This window comes from Panulirus ornatus, chromosome 2 (genome assembly GCF_036320965.1).
Source record: "Panulirus ornatus isolate Po-2019 chromosome 2, ASM3632096v1, whole genome shotgun sequence".
In the NCBI taxonomy this organism is placed as follows: Eukaryota; Metazoa; Arthropoda; class Malacostraca; order Decapoda; family Palinuridae; genus Panulirus; species Panulirus ornatus.
This window is the reverse complement of record NC_092225.1, coordinates 17,124,675-17,148,794: the sequence shown is the minus strand read 5'-3', so window position 1 is coordinate 17,148,794 and position 24,120 is coordinate 17,124,675. Positions and strand designations below refer to the sequence as shown.

The 24,120-nt window shown below is 38.8% G+C and overlaps 1 protein-coding gene across 1 annotated transcript in view; it reads left to right on the top strand.

Annotated features, from left to right (window-relative positions):
* The first annotated feature begins 6,021 nt into the window (after positions 1–6,021).
* The window catches only part of LOC139753734 (uncharacterized), a 41,302-nt gene continuing 23,203 nt past the window's right edge, over positions 6,022–24,120 (top strand). Inside the window, exons 1-5 of the mRNA XM_071670526.1 lie at positions 6,022–6,472; positions 11,316–11,515; positions 12,243–12,373; positions 15,539–15,629; positions 21,239–21,392. Coding sequence (XP_071526627.1) covers positions 6,277–6,472; positions 11,316–11,515; positions 12,243–12,373; positions 15,539–15,629; positions 21,239–21,392 — 772 coding nt within the window. The 5' untranslated portion in view covers positions 6,022–6,276. The remainder of the gene's footprint in view (positions 6,473–11,315; positions 11,516–12,242; positions 12,374–15,538; positions 15,630–21,238; positions 21,393–24,120) is intronic.

Here is a 24,120-nt window from a genome sequence, read left to right as displayed (position 1 = left end):
ATTCCTTGCTCTCCTTTCACCCTCCTGCATGTTCAGGCCCCGATCACACAAAATCCTTTTCACTCCATCTTTCCACCTCCAATTTGGTCTCCCTCTTCTCCTCGTTCCCTCCACCTCCGACACATATATCCTCTTTGTCAATCTTTCCTCACTCATTCTCTCCATGTGCCCAAACCATTTCAAAACACCCTCTTCTGCTCTCTCAACCACGCTCTTTTTATTTCCACACATCTCTCTTACCCTTACGTTACTTACTCGATCAAACCACCTCACACCACACATTGTCCTCAAACATCTCATTTCCAGCACATCCATCCTCCTGCGCACAACTCTATCCATAGCCCACGCCTCGCAACCATACAACATTGTTGGAACCACTATTCCTTCAAACAAACATATTCCCTGAAACAACGCTTGGAAGGAGGCAGAAGTGATATTGTGACAGTGATTGTGTCAGCGTCGCGTCGCCTCGCCGCAGTGTATCGAGACAGACTTCCCCAGAACTTTTTAAAGGGGAAGTAAATGTTTATAGTTGTGTTACTGGAGTGATAGTTTTCATGCATGGTGTTTTGACAAGAAGATAGTGAAGTTGGAGAAAAATGTAGCTTAGACATTGAAGCTTATTGATTCAGTGGTGAAATTGATGAGAACTGCTATTGACGTTTGTGTGAATAAATTGTACATTTCCTTTTCCATAGCCAGAGGTTGAACCATTATGTGACGTTCATTTTTTCATTCATTTCAAGCTAAAAGTTTGTTTTCTAAATTGTTTCTTACATTTTTCATATGTATATATATGTATGTGTGTGTGTGTGTATGTGCGTATGTGTGTGTATGTGTGTGTGTGTGTGTGTGTGTGTATATATATATGTATATTATCCCTGGGGACAGGGGTGAAAGAATACTTCCCACGTATTCCTCGCGTGTCGTAGAAAGCGACTAGAGGGGACGGGAGCGGGGGGCCGGAAATCCTCCCCTCCTTGTATTAACTTTCTAAAATGGGAAACAGAAGAAGGAGTCATGCGGGGAGTGCTCATCCTCCTCGAAGGCTCAGAGTGGGGTGCCTAAATGTGTGTGGATGTAACCAAGATGTGAAAAAAGGAGAGATAGGTAGTATGTTTGAGGAAAGGAACCTGGATGTTTTGGCTCTGAGTGAAACGAAGCTCAAGGGTAAAGGGGAAGAGTGGTTTGGAAATGTCTGGGGAGTGAAGTCAGGGGTTAGTGAGAGGACAAGAGCAAGGGAAGGAGTAGCAATACTCCTGAAACAGGAGTTGTGGGAGTATGTGATAGAATGTAAGAAAGTAAATTCTCGATTAATATGGGTAAAATTGAAAGTTGATGGAGAGAGGTGGGTGATTATTGGTGCATATGCACCTGGGCATCAGAAGAAAGATATATATATATATATATATATATATATATATATATATATATATATATATATATATATATATATATATATATATATATATATATATATATATATATTTCTTTCTTTTAAACTATTTGCCATTTCCCGCGTTAGCGAGGTAGCGTTAAGAACAGAGGCCTGGGCCTTTTTTGGAATATCCTCACCTGGCCCCCTCTGTTCCTTCTTTTGAAAAAAAAGAAAGAATACTTCCCGCGTATTCTCTGCGTGTCGTAGAAGGCGACTAAAAGGGGAGGGAGCGGGGGGCTGGAAATCCTCCCCTCTCTCTCTCTCTTTTTTTTTTTAATCTTCCAAAAGAAGGAACAGAGAAGGGGGCCAGGTGAGGATATTCCCTCAAAGGCCCAGTCCTCTGTTCTTAACGCTACCTCGCTAACGCGGGAAATGGCGAATAGTATGAATAATATGAATACTATTTCTTGTTCGTTGGTATATACCTGAAATGATCAAAGATGTGTCTAACCGAATTTTAATACATTAAGAAAGTTTGAAGGTAACCTGTTGCAATGTTCACTGGTTCTATTCACACAAAAAATGAGAGTTTAACAAATAAGATGGACAGTGCAGCGAAATTATGACTGATAGTGTCTCTATTCACACATTCTTCATGAATCATTGTGTAAAACGTAATCAAAAGGAAATTTAGAATACCAGTAGTGTAAGTGATTCAATTAGGAGAACTTCCTTGCATGTTTACTACTAACAGCGTACACAGCCTCCAGATGGCAGACGTACGACGTGGATTCCGTGTCAGGCTGAGGCCTTGTTTTCACTAAGAAAAAACCGTTTGATCGCTCTTGTTAGGTATCTATGTGTGTGACGGAGTCAGTGAAGTGATAGCAAGTATCAGTGAACCGTATACATTTTGTGTCATAGCTGCTGTAGTGAAATTTTGTCATATACAGTTCACTTGTCCCTCACTTTACCAGACAGTAACAACAGGTCCTATAAGTGACTCTTCTTCTGACACTAATAATACCACAGTGCAACACGTGCAAAAGGACTAGATCGGCTGATGATGCTAGGGTGTGACGCCATGGTATAACAGTCCAAAGAACAAAACGGTCAAACTACCCAATCCTCCCGCCTTCCAGTTACAACTCCGTGGCTTCTCAACAACATACTACCTGCAAAGCGCCATCTGTCTTAATGACCTCACGTTTACACATACTTATACCACAAGTAAGTTCCAACTTGAACTGTTACAAGGAAAAGATATATCGTCGATTTAATATACCAACGTACTTTGGCCACATTCCCTCTATCTAAACCATTCCCGCCCATCTGGACACACAGGCCTCCCTAATAGGACCCCCAAGCTCCCACTGTTATCATTGCTTTTCTTTCTCATGAAGGAAAGGTAAAGTCGGGTGCCAGGACCTGCTGGTTTTTCCCAAAATTTGCCGGAAAAGCAGAAATCTCTCTCATCGTTTCCTCCAAGGCGCCTCAGCAGAGGTATCAAAGACCTCTTAGGACTCTGCGTCCACTCTCCTGGAGGAGACAGGTGCCCCTTGTCCCAGAGAGGATCATGAGCAGTTCACGTTGATAAGTCTGACGTCCCGGCGAAAGGTCGTGGCAAACCACGTCTAGCCGACATGTTCATATATATATAAGATATTTTTTGTACGCTGATTATATTTTGCTCATTACACTGCACGGATGAGCCAGACACTTGCCATGAATTTGTTTCCTTAATATCAACTTTATGACTAGATTTGCCTTTTTTTATGATGAAATTTGTACGTAAATTATAATGAGCAAAAAGAGTACTAATAATTGACAAAGTTCACCGAGGGAGCCTTCTTGGTCTAGTCAAATGTCGGTTAAATACGGTTAGTCCAGAGAATATTAACTCGGCCTCTCCCGATCCTAGCTTACTTCACATGGGATGTCTCAAGGGAAAATGAAAAACATAGGAAAAAGAGAAGACGGTAAAGTAACATTTAGCCCACATGACCCAGCTGGCAAAATAAAACAAAGACGGTTAACCTATCCTATAATAAAGTAAGAACTGGGAGATATATGAAATCCAGGGATGGTATGGGTTTGATTGAAGTATAAGTGGGTTATGTACAAACCAGCAAATCCCATGAAATTCCCTTATATCCTCTCCTGTCAGCCGAGATTGTCACTAGTAATACTGCACTATTTGTGTGGTGAGTCGCTGAAAACCACATACTGTGGCCCCCTCAGGGATGGTAGGCGGTGGGGGCGACCTGCTGTTGTATGTCCTCTGTTTACAGTTTTGGTAGATCCAACGACGCTGAAATCATGTTGTATCTGATATATTATGACTATAACTTTGAAAATTCCGATACTTCTTACCTTTCGGAGGGAATACATGAGGTTTTTATAGGGTTAGTTGAACTCTAAAAGTGTTTCATAAGTTATAACTTCATGTTTTTCCCTCATGTTCATAGCTCTCCACTTATCATTTATTCATTACTGTAAAATAAAGTAATACTCCACATCATGCTACTCTGATCATATCTTAAACTTATTCTACTATAACTTCATTGAGAAAAATTAAATGTATTTCAAAGAGATTCAGTTGGTGCCCTTAAATTTCATAATTGGTACCAATTTTCCTTAAAAGCTTAATATCGTATAGTATCCCATTAAAAATTCAACGAAAATGTAAATTAGATTTCATAATTATAGAAAATCATATAATGTGGGAAACAGAAGATAACTGATGTTTAATAGCTTTTTTTATACAACGGTCAATATGGCTCGGACGAAAAGAAAATAGAATATGGGAAAGAGAAATAAGAAGCTAATTAGAACGTCTTCAGATATTTTAGAACTAATTCTAAGGGGGTAGAAAATTTCTAAAAACAATGAAAGACGAAAGAAAGGAATTTCACATCTTTGCTAGTTAGGAAAAGAAGGGAATATAACGATCAATCTGCCCGTGTCCTGTCTCCACACAGAAACTTTAGGAAGCAGCAATCAGACACTTCACAGGGGCAGAGATCGAAATAGTACTGATAGAACAAGGAGATGGCAACACCACGGCAGATGATGATGGCTGAAGAGAGATGTTGCCAAAAAATATTGATGAAACGAAGGGCTTTTCATCACACCTTGGCTAACAGAAAGATGGCGGAAGAGCCATCCCAAGTATGCAAACAGTACTCCATAGCTGGTAGGATAAAACCCCTGCAGGTATGAAATAGCCAGTCACAAAAAAAAAAAAAAAAAAAGATATTAAAACGCCCATACAACAAATAGAGCAGCTCCCCCCCCCAGCTATCAAGAAAGATTTTATGTTGATTGTGTGGAGTTTCCTGGATAGGGTGAAGGATTTGGTTATATCCACTATGTTCATGCTAATGCAGGGCTAGATTGTGTTCGTTGCAAGAACGAGAACGATTATTAGAATGAGTTGAAGCGGCCAAGTAAAGTAATCGGAGTAGAAGTGAATATGGTTTGACTTTGATGAGAGATCGCTTCCTAGAGAGTGAATAAAGTGAGAAGTCATGAGGATAGAACCTGAGACAACAGAAGCAAAAACAAAATTCAAATAAGAAAAGTTTGAAAGGAAAGGTATGCCACACCCTGTCATATTTTGGAGACGTCGGGTTACACAACAAAAGATTCACCATAATCCTTAATAGGAGTATGAGAAATGAGTCAACCATGACTTGGACGTTTTATGATACTTTGAATATAGATAAGAAAAAAAAGTAATATAACATAGTAAAGAAAATTAGCAATGTCAGTAGCTCTTATGTTTTCTCTAAACGTAAATATTTCGTCTTAAATCAGATGCACTCTTTAAGGGTTTTACACACAATCTCTCATATGATTAAAGGCAAGGAAAATAAATGTATACTTATTGTCGTTATTACCATCAGCTAAAACACAAGATAACTGTTGTGTTCAGAGGGACGATTTAGTCTTATCAGTATATTATGTCATCAGTGTTTTGAAACGTCTTTGACACAAAGATTACAAATAAAGCTAGAACAATGCTATTGAGAGTTTAAATGCTAATCCCTTGGTTCATTGATCTATCAACTGTATGTAAAGAATAATATTTCATTTTGTCAAGTTAACTTTCTAGAAAGTTAGTGTATCTGTTATGTAACCTCATTATGTAAAATAATCTAATCTTTAAAGCGCCCATACACATACAGTTTACGTCTTCCCTAAAAACATGATAGAATCGCAACAATAATTATTTTTTATGATATTTAGTATACGTAGTTTATTTCCTGTCGAAGAAATTTCGTGCAATACATTGCGATTATACCACTCATATTAGAATCACATGACTTCACGTTTTAATGTAAGGTCCTAGAAACTAGAAAATACAGTACTGTAAAACCCTGTTGTTAAATATATAATGAAAAAATAAAGAATATAGCAACGCATGATGGTACTCATTTCTTGCCGAGTTCGATTGTCTTCACGAATCATATCATACGTGAGATCTTTAGATATCTTGATTAAAAACCCAAAATTACATAATACATGAGTCGACAGAAGAGTATCTGATAAAACCTTGTAACTCTAATCAACGAGAGATAACCAGAGATTGAATACAGCCTTGTTATTATGTCTTTTCGAGCCCCAAGCCGAGAGAGAGCTTTCGGACACAGCATGTCGTCTGAACCCATGTTGTTGTTGATGAAGTTCACTGGGTAAAACCTCCGCCCTAGATATTTCTCCCTCCTGCTTTTACCATACAATGTCAGGCAGTGAAAGATGATCCATGACACTTCGGCTTGAAGAGAACATTATTCCAAAAGCTGGATGTATGGTATTATCAGTGTCATCAAAGTAAAAGTTAAAGAGCAACGTTGAATTTGTCGTAAGAACAGAGTGGAGCCGGTGGCTTCAGGATGTTTATCGGCCAAAGTGGTTCTTGGTCAAGCCGCTTTCATTCCTTCAGAAATGGCCTGGCAGTGGTTTGTCGTGGCCATGTTGGGTGTAGGGTGCTGCGGACCAGGCCCAGATCATCTGCATATCTGCGGGCCAGTAGCGGAAAGCCGTCCATTGTGCCTCAAGTAAAGCCTGTTCATAGCACCAGATCAAAAGGTAATTATTGTGTAAGGTAAAATATCCCGTTATTGCCGCCATCCTGTTACCATTAAAATAAATGATAATGTTTTGCAGTGGTAGTGTATTGCTTATTGAATAGAATGTGTGGCATGATAAGTTTTTCGTATTTGATCATACGATAATTAGCAATAGATTCGAAACCCGTGAGGATCAGGGAAAGTTAGGGATTCATTGAAACAAGTTGAAAAACGTGTATAAATCAACAGAACTTAACAAAAACCACTTCAGTAAGCAGCCAAAATTTACCTTATTTTTGTTATTTGAAAAGTATATGATAATTAAGGTTTCATGTTCAGACGCATTTGTTGGGTGGTTTGTGCATTATGAGTACACACATTCAAACCAAGGAATGAGCGAATTCCTTGTTCTTATAATTGATATTAAATCCAAAGTCTTGTCGTACTTTCACATCATCATTTGCAGTATCATTGGCGGCTGATACAGGAATAAGTAAGAATCTTATCAACAGAAGACTGAAAAACTATAAGGAGATAAAAACAATGTCTTTGACGGGCCATTAGAATTGATATGTGTTTCTTACACAAGCAAATATTGGAGGATTTTCTAGAGATATTTCACCAGCTTTTTTGTTGGTTCAAGAGCAGAATCATTGATATCTGAATCTAGATTTCCACATAGCTCTTAAGATTATTTTTTTTGTTAGAGTATTTATACCAAAGTATTATTATTTTTTGGAACCCCAGGATCACTTCGGTAAGGTTCTTACACCTTCAAGGCTGCACTCCACACAGGGCCTTTGTAAATAAGAAACACTGCTTCTAGCAGCTTACCTCCCACACCATATACTCTTAAGACCTTTCACAAAACATCTCTATCAAATCTGTCATATACTTTCTCCAGATCCATATGTGCTACGTACAAATCCATCTGTTTTTCTAATTATTCCTCACACACATTTTTCTAAGCAAACACCTGATCCACGCATCCCCTACCACTTCAGAAACCACACTGCTCTTCCCCAATCTGATGCTCTGTGCATGCCTTCACCCTCTCAATCAGTACCCTCCCATACAATTTCCCAAGAATACTCAGCAGACTTATGCCTCTCTAGTTTGAACACTTACCTTTATCCTCTTTGCCTTTGTACAGTGGCACTGTGCATGCATTCTGTCATTCCTCAGGCACTTATGTATGTACATCTTTTTCTACAAAAGAATAAGTTCATTCAAATGGTAACAAAAAGAAAAAGATTCCTCTTTAAGTTCTTTGATCAATGGTGCAAGTAGGGTACAATGAAAATATGTTATAGCTGGTTTAAAAGTATATTTATTTATTTATTTTATTTATTTTGCTTTGTCGCTGTCTCCCGCATTAGCGAGGTAGCGCAAGGAAACAGACGAAAGAATGGCCCAACCCACCCACATACACATGCATATACATACACGTTCACACACGCAAATATACATACCTATACATCTCAATGTATACATATATATACTCACACAGACAATATACGTATATACACATGTACCTAATTCATAGTGTCTGCCTTTATTTATTCCCATCGCCACCTCGCCACACATGGAATAACAACCCCCTCCCTCCTCATGTGTGCGAGGTAGCGCTAGGAAAAGACAAAAAAGGCCCCATTCGTTCACACTCAGTCTCTAGCTGTCATGTAATAATGCACCGAAACCACAGCTCCCTTTCCACATCCAGGCCCCACAGAACTTTCCATGGTTTACCCCAGATGCTTCACATGCCCTGGTTCAATCCATTGACAGCACGTCGACCCCTGTATACATCGTTCCAATTCACTCTATTCCTTGCACATGTCTCACCCTCCTGCATGTTCAGGCCCCGATCACTCAAAAGCTTTTTCACTCCATCTTCCCACCTCCAGTTTGGTCTCCCACTTCTCCTCGTTCCCTCCACCTCCGACACATATATCCTCTTGGTCAATCTTTCCTCACTCATTCTCTTCATGTGACCAAACCATTTCAAAACACCCTCTTCTGCTCTCTCAACCACACTCTTTTTATTTCCACACATCTCTCTTACCCATATTTCTTACTCGATCAAACCACCTCACACCACATATTGTCCTCATACATCTCATTTCCAGCACGTCCACCCTCCTGCGCACAACTCTATCCATAGCCCACGCCTCGCAACCATACAACATTGTTGGAACCACTGTTCCTTCAAACATACCCATTTTTGCTTTCCGAGATGATGTTCTCGACTTCCAAACATTCTTCAAGGCTCCCAGAATTTTCGCCCCCTCCCCCACCCTATGATTCACTTCCGCTTCCATGGTTTTATACGCTTCCAGATCCACTCCCAGATATCTAAAACACTTTACTTCCTCCAGTTTTTCTCCATTCAAACTTACCTCCCAATTGACTTATCCCTCAACCCTACTGTACCTAATAACCTTGCTCTTATTCACATTTACTCTCAACTTTCTTCTTTCACACACTTTACCAAACTCAGTCACCAGCTTCTGCAGTTTCTCACATGAATCAGCCACCAGCGCTGTATCATCAGCGAACAACAACTGACTCACTTCCCAAGCTCTCTCATCCACAACAGACTTCATACTTGCCCCTCTTTCCAAAACTCTTGCATTCACCTCCCTAACAACCCCATCCATAAACAAATTAAACAACCATGGAGACGTCACACACCCCTGCCGCAAACCTACATTCACTGAGAACCAATCACTTTCCTCTCTTCCTACGTGTACACATGCCTTACATCCTCGATAAAAACTTTTCACTGCTTCTAACAACTTGCCTCTTACACCATATATTCTTAATACCTTCCACAGAGCATCTCTATCAACTCTATCATATGCCTTCTCCAGATCCATAAATGCTACATACAAATCCTTTTGCTTTTCTAAGTATTTCTCACATACATTCTTCAAAGCAAACACCTGATCCACACAGCCTCTACCACTTCTGAAACCACACTGCTCTTCCCCAGTCTGATGCTCTGTACATTCCTTCACCCTCTCAAATCATACCCTCCCATATAATTTACCCAGAATACTCAACAAACTTATACCTCTGTAATTTGAGCACTCACTCTTATCCCCTTTGCCTTTGTACAATGGCAATATGCAAGCATTCCGCCATTCCTCAGGCACCTCACCATGATTCATACATACATTAAATAACCTTACCAACCAGTCAACAATACAGACACCCCCTTTTTTAATAAATGCCACTGCAATACCATCCAAACCTGCTGCCTTGCTGGCTTTCATCTTCCGCAAAGCTTTTACTACCTCTTCTCTATTTACCAAATCATTTTCCCTAACCCTCTCACTTTGCACACCACCTTGACCAAAACACTATATCTGCCACTCTGTCATCAAACACATTCATAAAACCTTCAAAATACTCACTCCATCTCCTTCTCACATCACCACTACTTGTTATCACCTCCCCATTAACCCCCTTCACTGAAGTTCCCATTTGCTCCCTTGTCTTATGCACTTTATTTACCTCCTTCCAAAACATCTTTTTATTCTCCCTAAAATTTAATGATACTCTCTCACCCCAACTCTCATTTGCCCTCTTTTTCACCTCTTGCACCTTTCTCTTGGCCTCGTGCCTGTTTCTTTTATGCATCTCCCCCTCATTTGCATTTTTTACCTGCAAAAATTGTCTAAATGCCTCTCTCCTCTCTTTCACTAATAATCTTACTTCTTCATCCCACCACTCACTACCCTTTCTAATCAACCCACCTCCCACGCTTCTCATGCCACAAGCATCTTTTGTGCAAGCCATCACTGCTTCCCTAAATACATCCCATTCCTCCCCCACTCCCCTTACCTCCTTTGTTCTCACCTTTTTCCATTCTGTACTCAGTCTCTCCTGGTACTTCCTCACACAAGTCTCCTTCCCAAGCTCACTTACTCTCACCACTCTCTTCACCCCAACATTCTCTCTTCTTTTCTGAAAACCCCTACAAATCTTCACCTTCGCCTCCACAAGATAATGATCAGACATCCCTCCAGTTGCACCTCTCAGCACATTAACATCCAAAAACCTTTCTTTCGCGCGCCTATCAATTAACACGTAATCCAATAACGCTCTCTGACCATCTCTCCTACTTACATACGTATACTTATGTATATCTCGCTTTTTAAACCAGGTATTCCCAATCACCAGTCCTTTTTCAGCACATAAATCTACAAGCTCTTCACCATATCCATTTACAACACTAAACATCCCATGTATACCAATTATTCCCTCAACTGCCACATTACTCACCTTTGCATTCAAATCACCCATCACTATAACCCAGTCTTGTGCATCAAAACCAATAACACACTCATTCAGCTGCTCCCAAAACACTTGCCTCTCATGATCTTTCTTCTCATGCCCAGGTGCATATGCACCAATAATCACCCATCTCTCTCCATCAACTTTCAGTTTTACCCATATCAATCTCGAGTTTACTTTCTTACACTTTATAACATACTCCCACCACTCCTGTTTCAGGAGTAGTGCTACTCCTTCCCTTGCTCTTGTCCTCTCACTAACCTCTGACTTTACTCCCAAGACATTCCCAAACCACTCTTCCCCTTTACCCTTGAGCTTCGTTTCACTCAGAGCCAAAACATCCAGGTTCCTTTCCTCAAACATACTACCTATCTCTCCTTTTTTCTCATCCTGTTTACATCCACACACATTTAGACACCCCAATCTGAGCCTTCAAGGAGGATGAGCACTCCCAGCGTGACTCCTTCTTCTGTTTCCCCTTTTAGAAAGTAGTGAGTTAAAAAGATTTAAGTAGATAAATGAATTTTAAAGTAGTATAGAAATTGGTGTACTATTTACAGGTAACAGCAGAATGAAGAACTGGAGCTTGCTTGTGTTACTGGTGGGTCAGGGCCAACAGTCACAAGTGGTGGAGAGACTGAAGGAAATTACTTGTTTCCTGCTGCGAATAATTGCACGTCAGTTTGAAGTCCATACTTCTCAAAAGTTCCGTCATGGTTTACAGCTATATTCTGTATATTCACGCTTGTGGGGAGAAGAGGTAAGATGTCATTAATTGTATCTTGAAGTATGTAAAGAATACTCAGTGTCATAGGTCCATTCCAAGATTTTTGACCATCAAATGAAGATTCAGAAATGCCCTAGGTATTGATCTTGATAAATCATACAATATAACACTGTACTTTAGTATATACTAAAGCACATAGACATGTTGATGTGGTGTAATTAGTTGATTAGTGGTGTAGTATTTGAGTCTGGTCTTAGACTCAATATGAACTTTGGTGTAGATCTAAACCTCTAAAATAAAAAATCTTGGATTTGATGAAGATTTTTGGAGTTATTTTTTGGAAGCAATTTGATTTTGGGTTAATTATTTGGCTATGAAGTAATGATCAAAATTGATGCTTAACTAACTAATGAGAGAACTTGTTTTACATTCCAAAGAAGCTTAGATCCTTAGAATTTGACAGCTTGATGGACATGGAGAAAGTGAAAAGTTATTACAGGTGAGGTCTAGCTTGAGAATTTTGCATATGCAGTAAACTGTAGCATACTGTGTCATGGAAATTCTTATATTGATTATTTACTGGGATTTGTTTGTTTCCAAAATGTGCTAGATATGTTCTCCAAATATTGAAATTTGAACCCTATCCATCCCTCTTCATACTAGTCAGTTTCTAAAAGTTCATCACCCATTTTTATCATAGGTATCTTTTAAACTTTGACATAATCTTAATCGCCCCAAAATTTTCTGCATTATTTCACAGGCTGCTCGGACAATGTTTGCAAACTTCAGACGAATACTAGTGTTTCGGGGACGGCACCTTCTTCTCTCTGCAGTTTGCTTTTCAAATTTTGACTGGGAAAAGGAGAAAATATCAGAAGAAAAATTGCATAGGTAAGAATCCATAAAAGTCCTATGGATATACCAGCAAAGTTTATGTGTTTTTAATGGTATATTATACATGCCAGCTAGATAGTGAAAGTGTTATCTGTTCCTGATGCTACCTCACAAATGTGGGGAAAACAGTTACCAAAAGTATGATGGAAAAAATATATCAGGTTGTAATGAAAGACATTTACAGACATTAAAGCATATTTTTGTACTTTTGCTAAGCTAATGTTTGACCTTAAGTGATTGCTGATCACAAAATAAATTTGTCACTAAAGATATCACATTATGATACTGTGAAGAAAATTGGCTAACAGCCATGAAATTAGGACCATTGTTATAGGAAAAGAAGGTTGTTTTATGATGTTGTCAGACAAAACCTAGCTTCTTAAATGCAGTAGAATTTGTTCTTTAGTGTGCACAACTTATTTTTCATATTGCAAAAATGAAGTAGATCCCACTTTGAAATGATGCATGATATACTGTATTGTATATTGATAAGACATAGTACATCATGCTGATATTTCTTTCCTATACCTCAGGATAGGGAAAAAGAATATCCTCACATTCCCTACCTGTCACAGAAAGCAATTCACAGAGGTGGGATTATGGCCCAGACCCCCTCCTCATCTTTATGTATTTCAATTTTTAAAAGATGGAATGGAAGGAGTCAAGTGAACAGTTCTTATCTGTCTTGAAGGCACATGCTGGTATGTCTAGATGGGCATGAGAAAGAAGGTATAGGTATGGTAGTGTGTTTGGCGAGAAGAACCTAGATATTTTGGCTGTGAGTGAAACAAAGCTCTCTAGGAAAGAGGAAGAATGGTTTCGGAATGTACTATGGACTAGGGATAAATGATAAATTCTGGGGTTAGTGTGAGGGTAAGAACAATGGATTGGTTGGCATTACTGCTGATAGAGGAGTTGTGGGAATGTATGAAACAATGGAAGGAATTCAGTCTCAGACTGATGTGGGTGATGATGAAAGTGGCTTATAAGGTTGATTGTTAGCAAGAGAAGTGGGGAGACTGGTGAGTTTTGGGAGGAGCAAAATGTGTGTGTGAGACTGGTGAGAGTTTTGGGAGGAGCAAAGTGTGTGTCAACACTTTTCATGAGAAGGATTGAGTAATAACATTGTGTGATTTAAATGCAAGAATAGGTGATATGACAATTGAGGGTATGACTGGGGGTTGGCATGGAGTACCCACTGTGAACGTAAATGGTGAACAGCTTCTGGAATTGTGTGCTAAAAAAAGAACAGATAATTTGGGTGAGTGGGGTTAAGGTAAGTGAGCATTACTGAATTGTGTTTTAGCAATTAGCATGCTAAAGAGAAACTTGAGGATGTAAATGTTCTGAGAGGGGCACCTCATGGGATGTCTGACCACCTCATGGAGGAGGCAAGGGTAAAAGACTATAGAGGTGTCAGGAAAAGAGGAAATGATATTGGTGATAAGAGGTTGGTAAAAGTGAGTGTGCTTGGAAAAGAGGCTTGTTTGGGAGACACTAGGAAAGATAGAGTAAAAAATTGCAAAAGATAAGGGTAGACATAAGTAGGGGGAGAGAGAGCGAGAAATGGGAAGTACTTAAGGAAGTAGTGTGAAAACACAAGAGAAGTGTGTGGCATGCAGAAGGTGGGATGTGGGTGTGTAAGAAATGAAAATATGTGATGGGATAAGGAAGTTAATTTGTTAGTGAATGAGAAAGGAGAGTTGTGTGATTATTACCTGCAGCAAAGGAATGCAAGTTTTTGGAAGGTATACAGGAAGAAGAGGCAGAAGGTACAGGGGCTGAAAAAGAGGGCAAGTGAAAGTTGGGGTGGTAGCATTGGTAAACTTCTGGAAGAATAAGAAAATGTTTTGAAAGGAGGTGAATATGGTGAGGAGAAAAAGAAAACAAATATGAGCAATGAAAGGAGCAGATGGGAAAGTAATAAGAGGCAAAGAAGAGGTGAAGAGGAGAAGGAATGAGTAATTTGAAGGATTGTTGAATGTGTTAGATAATGGGATGGCAGATGTGGGATATTTGAAATGTGGAGACTTCCAGAGCAAGAGAGTCATGGCATTTAGTTTGGTGAAAAGAGAAGAGGTGGCAAATGCCTTGCATAAAATGAACTGCAGCTAAACGGCTGGAATGGATAGGATCACAAGAAAAGGGAAGATGCTGTTGTTGATTGGTCAGTTAGGATTTTCATTGTATATATGGCTCAAGGTCAGGTGCCGAAGGTTTGACAGAAAGATTATATAGTTTCCCAGTGTAAAGGCAAGAGAACACAAATGAATGTTCATATTACAAGGGTATAAGTTTGTTGAGTGTACCTGCTAAGTTGTATGGGGTGGTGTAAGTTTGTTGAGTATACCTGCTGAGTTGTATGGGATTCAGAGGATTGTGACATGCACAGAACAGGAGGCTTGAGGAAAAGTGTAGTTTCAGAAGTGGTTTGAGTGTTTGCATTGAAGAATCTGTGTGAGAAATTATTAGGAAAGAGAAGTATTTGTGTGTGGCTTACATGGAGCTGGAGAAAGTATATGATAAGGTTGATAAAAATACTTTGTGGAAGTCTTTATGAATATATAACATGGAACAAAAGCTAAATGAAGCAGTTAGAAGTTTTTGTCAAGATTAAGGTGTGTATGCAAGTAGGAAGAGAGGAGGGTGAGTGGTTTCAGGTAAAGGTTGGTCTGCAGCAAGGAAATGTGATATCACCATGGCTGTTTAATTTTTTTATGGACAGGTTAGTAGGGGATGTAAATGTGAGGGACTTGAAGGGAAGCAGGGGTTTGCAGTCCAGTGGGACTGGGGAGGAGAGTCAGTTGCACTTTGCAATTGACAGGAAATGATAGCCCTAAGCACAGCACAGGGAAAATTAATCAAGTTCTAGAATCAGATTAGGGGAGCTGATAAGGATTGCTCAGACTTGGGTCAAAGTGAATATTTGAAACCTAGACACCTTGCATGAGTCATTCTACTAGATACTGGAAGAGAGCATTTAATGGATTAATGAAAAAGAAAGCTTTTAGTATTTCAATAGAACCTGTGGTTGATATTGAAGTTATCAGATATACTCATATGATAATGACACCCCTTAAGTAATGTGGATGTTTGTGCAGATGGATGTAAATGTGTATTGGCTGAGTGTTGATTTCTATTGAGTGGTGATTTTATTTTCAGAGCTGCTAATGATCTTGATAGTGTTGGAGACCTTTGTAGAGCTACCGTTGAATGTGAATCTTGTGGGAAGAGACAAGTAATTGATCAGCAGGTACAGTATTTTTGTGCTGAAGTGTGCAGTGAAGATTTTTTTCTTGAAAAGCATGACTTGGGAATTTGATTTGATAATTAAAAACTGGAAAAAATAACTTTATTTACCTTTAGATACAGAAATAAACAATTGCCTGTAACTTAAACTTCACTGGTTATGTGCTCCCAGCAAGTAGAGTTTTGATTGTGATGATAAAACAGCAGTCTTTTATATGTTTTTTGCTAATAGTTACAAATTATATTAGACAACCTCAGATCCCATAAGGATTCCTGGCAGAAGCAGGGAAATGGTGGACTCCTTTGGAGCGAGAAGTTCTTTAATGAGAATGTACTCTTCCTTATCTATTGTTAGTGAAACAGCCTTGCTGAAGGTAACTTTCTCTTTCAGTAGAACCACTTGATGTGAATGTATTTAAGAATTATGCATATTATGTTTAGAACTTTTAAAGGGGAAGTAAATGTTTATAGTTGTGTTAATGGAGTGATAGTTTTCATGCATGGTGTTTTTGACAAGAAAATAGTGAAGTTGGAGAAAAATGTAGCTTAGACATTGAAGCTTACTGACACAGTGGTGAAATTGATGAGAACTGCTATTGACGTTTGTGTGAATAAATTGTACATTTCCTTTTCCATAGCCAGAGGTTGAACCATTATGTGACATTCATTCATTTTTTTTTTTTTTCATTCATTTCAAGCTAAAAGTTTGTTTCTAAATTGTTCTTACATTTTTCATATGTATATATATGTATGTGTGTGTGTGTGTGTGTATGTGCATATGTGTGTGTGTGTGTGTGTGTGTGTATATGTATATATATATGTATATTATCCCTGGGGATAAGGGTGAAAGAATACTTCCCACGTATTCCTCGCGTGTCGTAGAAAGCGACTAGAGGGGACGGGAGCGGGGGGCCGGAAATCCTCCCCTCCTTGTATTAACTTTCTAAAATGGGAAACAGAAGAAGGAGTCACGCGGGGAGTGATCATCCTCCTCGAAGGCTCAGAGTGGGGTGCCTAAATGTGTGTGGATGTAACCAAGATGTGAAAAAAGGAGAGATAGGTAGTATGTTTGAGGAAAGGAACCTGGATGTTTTGGCTCTGAGTGAAACGAAGCTCAAGGGTAAAGGGGAAGAGTGGTTTGGAAATGTCTGGGGAGTGAAGTCAGGGGTTAGTGAGAGGACAAGAGCAAGGGAAGGAGTAGCAATACTCCTGAAACAGGAGTTGTGGGAGTATGTGATAGAATGTAAGAAAGTAAATTCTCGATTAATATGGGTAAAATTGAAAGTTGATGGAGAGAGGTGGGTGATTATTGGTGCATATGCACCTGGGCATGAGAAGAAAGATCATGAGAGGCAAGTGTTTTGGGAGCAGCTAAATGAGTGTGTTAGCGGTTTTGATGCACGAGACCGGGTTATAGTGATGGGTGATTTGAATGCAAAGGTGAGTAATGTGGCAGTTGAGGGAATAATTGGTATGCATGGGGTGTTCAGTGTTGTAAATGGAAATGGTGAAGAGCTTGTAGATTTATGTGCTGAAAAAGGACTGATGATTGGGAATACCTGGTTTAAAAAGCGAGATATACATAAGTATACTTATGTAAGTAGGAGAGATGGCCAGAGAGCGTTATTGGATTACGTGTTAATTGACAGGCGTGCGAAAGAGAGACTTTTGGATGTTAATGTGCTGAGAGGTGCAACTGGAGGGATGTCTGATCATTATCTTGTGGAGGCTAAGGTGAAGATTAGTATGGGTTTTCAGAAAAGAGGAGTGAATGTTGGGGTGAAGAAGGTGGTGAGAGTAAGTGAGCTTGGGAAGGAGACCTGTGTGGGGAAGTACCAGGAGAGACTGTGTACAGAATGGAAAAAGGTGAGAACAATGGAAGTAAGGGGAGTCGGGGAGGAATGGGATGTATTTAGGGAATCAGTGATGGATTGCGCAAAAGATGCTTGTGGCATGAGAAGAGTGGGAGGTGGGCTGTTTAGAAAGGGTAGTGTGTGGTGGGATGAAGAAGTAAGAGTATTAGTGAAAGAGAAGAGAGAGGCATTTGGACGATTTTTGCAGGGAAAAAATGCAATTGAGTGGGAGAAGTATAAAAGAAGAAGAGGCAGAAGGTCAGGGCTGAAAAAGAGGGCAAGTGAAAGTTGGGGTGGTAGCATTGGTAAACTTCTGGAAGAATAAGAAAATGTTTTGAAAGGAGGTGAATATGGTGAGGAGAAAAAGAAAACAAATATGAGCAATGAAAGGAGCAGATGGGAAAGTAATAAGAGGCAAAGAAGAGGTGAAGAGGAGAAGGAATGAGTAATTTGAAGGATTGTTGAATGTGTTAGATAATGGGATGGCAGATGTGGGATATTTGAAATGTGGAGACTTCCAGAGCAAGAGAGTCATGGCATTTAGTTTGGTGAAAAGAGAAGAGGTGGCAAATGCCTTGCATAAAATGAACTGCAGCTAAACGGCTGGAATGGATAGGATCACAAGAAAAGGGAAGATGCTGTTGTTGATTGGTCAGTTAGGATTTTCATTGTATATATGGCTCAAGGTCAGGTGCCGAAGGTTTGACAGAAAGATTATATAGTTTCCCAGTGTAAAGGCAAGAGAACACAAATGAATGTTCATATTACAAGGGTATAAGTTTGTTGAGTGTACCTGCTAAGTTGTATGGGGTGGTGTAAGTTTGTTGAGTATACCTGCTGAGTTGTATGGGATTCAGAGGATTGTGACATGCACAGAACAGGAGGCTTGAGGAAAAGTGTAGTTTCAGAAGTGGTTTGAGTGTTTGCATTGAAGAATCTGTGTGAGAAATTATTAGGAAAGAGAAGTATTTGTGTGTGGCTTACATGGAGCTGGAGAAAGTATATGATAAGGTTGATAAAAATACTTTGTGGAAGTCTTTATGAATATATAACATGGAACAAAAGCTAAATGAAGCAGTTAGAAGTTTTTGTCAAGATTAAGGTGTGTATGCAAGTAGGAAGAGAGGAGGGTGAGTGGTTTCAGGTAAAGGTTGGTCTGCAGCAAGGAAATGTGATATCACCATGGCTGTTTAATTTTTTTATGGACAGGTTAGTAGGGGATGTAAATGTGAGGGACTTGAAGGGAAGCAGGGGTTTGCAGTCCAGTGGGACTGGGGAGGAGAGTCAGTTGCACTTTGCAATTGACAGGAAATGATAGCCCTAAGCACAGCACAGGGAAAATTAATCAAGTTCTAGAATCAGATTAGGGGAGCTGATAAGGATTGCTCAGACTTGGGTCAAAGTGAATATTTGAAACCTAGACACCTTGCATGAGTCATTCTACTAGATACTGGAAGAGAGCATTTAATGGATTAATGAAAAAGAAAGCTTTTAGTATTTCAATAGAACCTGTGGTTGATATTGAAGTTATCAGATATACTCATATGATAATGACACCCCTTAAGTAATGTGGATGTTTGTGCAGATGGATGTAAATGTGTATTGGCTGAGTGTTGATTTCTATTGAGTGGTGATTTTATTTTCAGAGCTGCTAATGATCTTGATAGTGTTGGAGACCTTTGTAGAGCTACCGTTGAATGTGAATCTTGTGGGAAGAGACAAGTAATTGATCAGCAGGTACAGTATTTTTGTGCTGAAGTGTGCAGTGAAGATTTTTTTCTTGAAAAGCATGACTTGGGAATTTGATTTGATAATTAAAAACTGGAAAAAATAACTTTATTTACCTTTAGATACAGAAATAAACAATTGCCTGTAACTTAAACTTCACTGGTTATGTGCTCCCAGCAAGTAGAGTTTTGATTGTGATGATAAAACAGCAGTCTTTTATATGTTTTTTGCTAATAGTTACAAATTATATTAGACAACCTCAGATCCCATAAGGATTCCTGGCAGAAGCAGGGAAATGGTGGACTCCTTTGGAGCGAGAAGTTCTTTAATGAGAATGTACTCTTCCTTATCTATTGTTAGTGAAACAGCCTTGCTGAAGGTAACTTTCTCTTTCAGTAGAACCACTTGATGTGAATGTATTTAAGAATTATGCATATTATGTTTAGAGAAATATATACCATACACAAGTTTTATATTGCAAACCTGAAAATCAGCTTTCCAAAATATAGATTCAAAGGTCTTTGAAACTCCACAGAAAAGTAGATCAACTTTCGTCGCAAATGATGATAAGGTGGCCACCATACAGTATCAATGTTTGTTTAAATTAATTTTACATTAATGAATCAGTGTATAAGTTACCATTAGTTTTGCTTTTGGATTATATTTTGGAAAATTGTATCATTCCCACCTAGACAACAAACAAAAACACTAACATAATTCAAATGAGTTCCTCATCAGCTGCTTAGATGAAGAGAAATGGGAAAGTGCTCACAGTTAAAGAATAATTAATCACACAACAGATCTAGCAAAGTAGAAGTTTGCTGTTTACTGTAATTAGCAGTTGGAGTTCACCATTTATGAAGACTTTTGCTCTGGCCACCCCTTCAAGGGAGTTTTCAAAGGGAATGGGCATCAGTGATAGATAGATATAATTAGCATACACTGTATTAGTAAAGGATACTTGTACTTTATGATATTTACTCCTCATAGACTCATCAGAAAAGAACATAATCCTTCTCTGTCAACTCATCAAGTTCTCCCAAGTTAGTCTTAGCAGCTCATGATTTATGCAAAATCATTTTTAGTCAACAGAACCTTTTGTCATAAATTATCTTCATCAAACAAGAATGAAAAAAGTATTTAGAATATACTTTACGGGGATAACCAAATTAGAGGGGAAAGGATGGAATAGATAAGATTTCGAATGCTTGGTGCTTGAACATAAAGGAGAGTGAAAGCATGCATGGGATAGAGTGAATTGGAGCATTGTAGTATAAGAGGATGACTTGCTGTCTAGGGGAAACCACAGAAAGGTCTGTGGGGCCTACTTGTGGATAGGAGGCTGTTGTTTCATTGATTTGCACATGACAGCTCTGGAATGGATGTGAGCAAATGAGGCCTTTTCTTTGTCTGATCATGGTGCTTCCTCGCTAACACAGAAAAAGGCAAAAAAGTGAAAAAGATTATAGCTTTTAGAAAGATAATATTGATATCATGGAATCTTATAGGAAGAAGGGGAAGGTCCCTGACCCTGGCAGTTATGCCTACCCTCATTTTATTATGTTATGGTTGCTGAATATATTTCCATCAATTATAGTATAGTACCTTCTGTTCTATTGTTAAGACTTGCTTCTTTGTCACTCTTTTGCTTTCTTAGTAATTGAAATGAATAAGGATTGTGTACTTTTCATCACTTTCATTGAGATGTGTTTGCAACTTCATATATCAGTGTAGCATGCAAATGGAAATCTTAATGAATACATTTATAGATGTGAATGGCCATGTAACATTTATTACATTTGATAATGCAATGGTAATGTGTGTAAAGAATTAAGTGGCTTTGTGCTTATTACATATGATATATAGTGAGAATGTGTGTGAATGAATTGACATGGTCTATGCACATTTTATCTCACATGAATGGGTACAAAGTTTAAGGTGATAGGTGAATAGATGTGAATAGACATAAATAGAGGCATCATTGGGACCATAATGTTATATTCCTGTTATTTAAAAAAAAATTTATTTGCAGATGTCAGGTGTAGACTATTGCATCTGTAGTGGAAGTTTAGGGTATACAGATGAGTCTCGTATGTATGATTCCTGGGAACCTTTCATTGAGCGGGAGCACCATATAGTTTGGCGCCAGAGACATCACGTACATAGGCATTTATATGCTTATAAGGGTGAGTTTTATATTTGCTATGTCCTTTACCTGGCTTTTAGTTGATGAAAACAAAGTGTTTGGAGTATATTGAATATACTCTTGGTACCATGTACACTTACAGAAGTTATGGCAGCAGTCTTTAGAATAGCCTGCCTTACAATTTGTTCTTTCTTTAAAATCCTTAAAAACACATTTTCATAGACTTTTTTTTTTTTTGCCTTCATTGGCTCAATTTTACCTCTTTACCTCCTTGGCTTTTTTATAGTTATATACTTCAATTCTCAGATTTTCTTTCTTCTCTCAGACAAACTATGCAAGTGTCTTATGAAATGAATTTCTTTTTTTTTCTCTCTCTCTGTAAGATGATAGCATTATTATTATTATTTTTCATGCCTGTTTGCTGTTTCACACATTAGCGAGATGGTGCGAGGATCAGATGATGAAAGGCCTCATTTGCTTGCATCAAATCTCTATCTGTCAGTCGTAATGCACTGACACCACATATTCTACTGTGGCTTCCCCAGCTGCTTCATATATTCATGTTCAGTACATTCAGAGCACATCACCCTCTGTCTGCTACATCTTTCCATTTCACTCTGTCCTGTGAATGCCATCCATCACCCTGCATGTTAGGCCCTAAGCACTCAAGATCTTATTTACTCCATCCTTCCATCACTAATTTTGTCTCCCATTTCTCCTCAGTCCCTTTACTTCTGACATTTCCTCTTTGTCAACCTTTCCTCACTCATCCTCTCCCTACGTTTATACGTTCAAACTTTTTTTTTCTTTATATATATATATCCCAGGACCCCTTCTCCATAGGCTCCTGTAGCTTCAAGGCTGCAGTCTGTAACAGGGAAAGGATGGACTCCTGTAGAGTGAGAAGTTCTTTGATGATATTGCAGTTTGATGATACAACCTCAACAAAGATAACTTCTTACTTGCAGTGTAACCACCAGCAGGCAGAATCCAGTAATTCCTCTCAAGAGAGTACTCATATATGTATTAATTCATGAATAACTCTAAGACCCCTTTTTAAGAAAGGGTATTGCTGATTCCATTAGTTGGGAAATGTAAACTCTTTTGGAGCGAGAAGGTCTTTGACAAGCCCGTACTCCCAATGATACAGTGTCACCATTGGTGATTTTTTTACATGTGTACTCCCAATGATTCATTGTCACCATTGGTGATTTTTTTACATGTGTACTCCCAATGATACAGTGTCACCATTGGTGATTTTTTTACATGTGTAACCTCTTGCAGGCAGAACCCTGTAACACCCCGTAAAATATACAAAATTAAAAAAATCAAGACCTCTAGATTTAAAGTAGATTACATTAGTGAGAACACGAAAGATTACAGTTTGGTCTTAAGCAACATAACAGAAACCTGACATAACAAGAAAGTGAAAGATCAAGCAAACTTGAGCAGTTTGAAGCATTCATTGCTGATAGAGTCAACATTAAACATGTTAGTATAATAATATATCTCCATAACAAAGGAACACATACTGGAGATGAGTCTTAATACATGTGAACTTCTCATAGTGAGGGTTCCACTGTAAATTTTAGTTATTACACTGACCATCAAGTTCAAAACCAAATAAGATTAAAGAGTTAGCAGAAATATGGGTTTTAATGATGGGTGATTTGAATACAAAGGTGAGTAATGTGGCAGTTCAATGATGTGTGTAAGTGGAGGAGATTGAATGAAAATGCAAGTAAAAGTAAAGTAATGCTGTTTGAAAGGAAACAGAGTGAAAATATATATTTTGTAAAACCGTACAGAGTGAAAGAAGAAAGTGTACTAAATTGTGCTGTGGATATGGGGAGAAAAAGCCTGGAAGAAGTGAGGGAATTCAAGTATCTGGGAGCTGTCTTGGTTAAGTCTGGTGATATGGAAGGAGAGATAGGGGAAAGAGTAGTCCAGGGGAGAAGAGTCACAGGCCCCTCATTAGAACAATGAAGGGTAGAGGTATAAGTATGGAAGTGAAGAGAGGATTAAGGGACAGCAAAGTCCTCCCAACCCTGACCTAAGCAGCCAAAACATGGATGTGGAATGAGGCTGTTTTAAAAGAGCATATTGTGCGACTAGATGGAATGAAGAAAGAAATGAAAGGGTGTATGAGAGATGTGGTATGGCAAGGAATGCAAAGGGAGTGAATTGTAAAACATAATATTTTGAGGTGGTTTGGTCACATGGAAAGACTGGGGTTCTACAAGGAGAGTGTAATATAGTACAATTAAAGAGGTTGGTGTGAGTGGAAGACCACCTGTGACATGGGCAAATAGGGTGGAGGAATACTAGAGGGAGAGAAACAGAGGAAGAATGCATGGAATGGTGTATGTGAGGGAGGCATGTAAGGACAGGGATAAGTGGAGACTCTTTTGCCATGGCCACCCCTTGATGGGAGTTTCCAGGCATAAGAGATACAGATAGATAGACAGACATAGCTGCTTTATCCTTGCATCTCTCAAAGAAATGTTCACTGTTTATTTCAAAGAGACACCTGAAGGTTTTTCCCCCTTACTGCTTGGGTATTATATTAGAATCTCCTTTCCAATTTGGTGTTACATAACCATTTTGTGAATGTCTGCCATTCTGTTTTGATTATCCTTTGCCAAATCAATAACATCATTGGATTTACTAATAGTGTTTTTGTCTTCCTTAAAAAGATGGATGGGATTTCATCTGGTCTCATGGCAGAATTTATTCTAAGCTGAGCAACTAATCTGCTTATGTGAAAT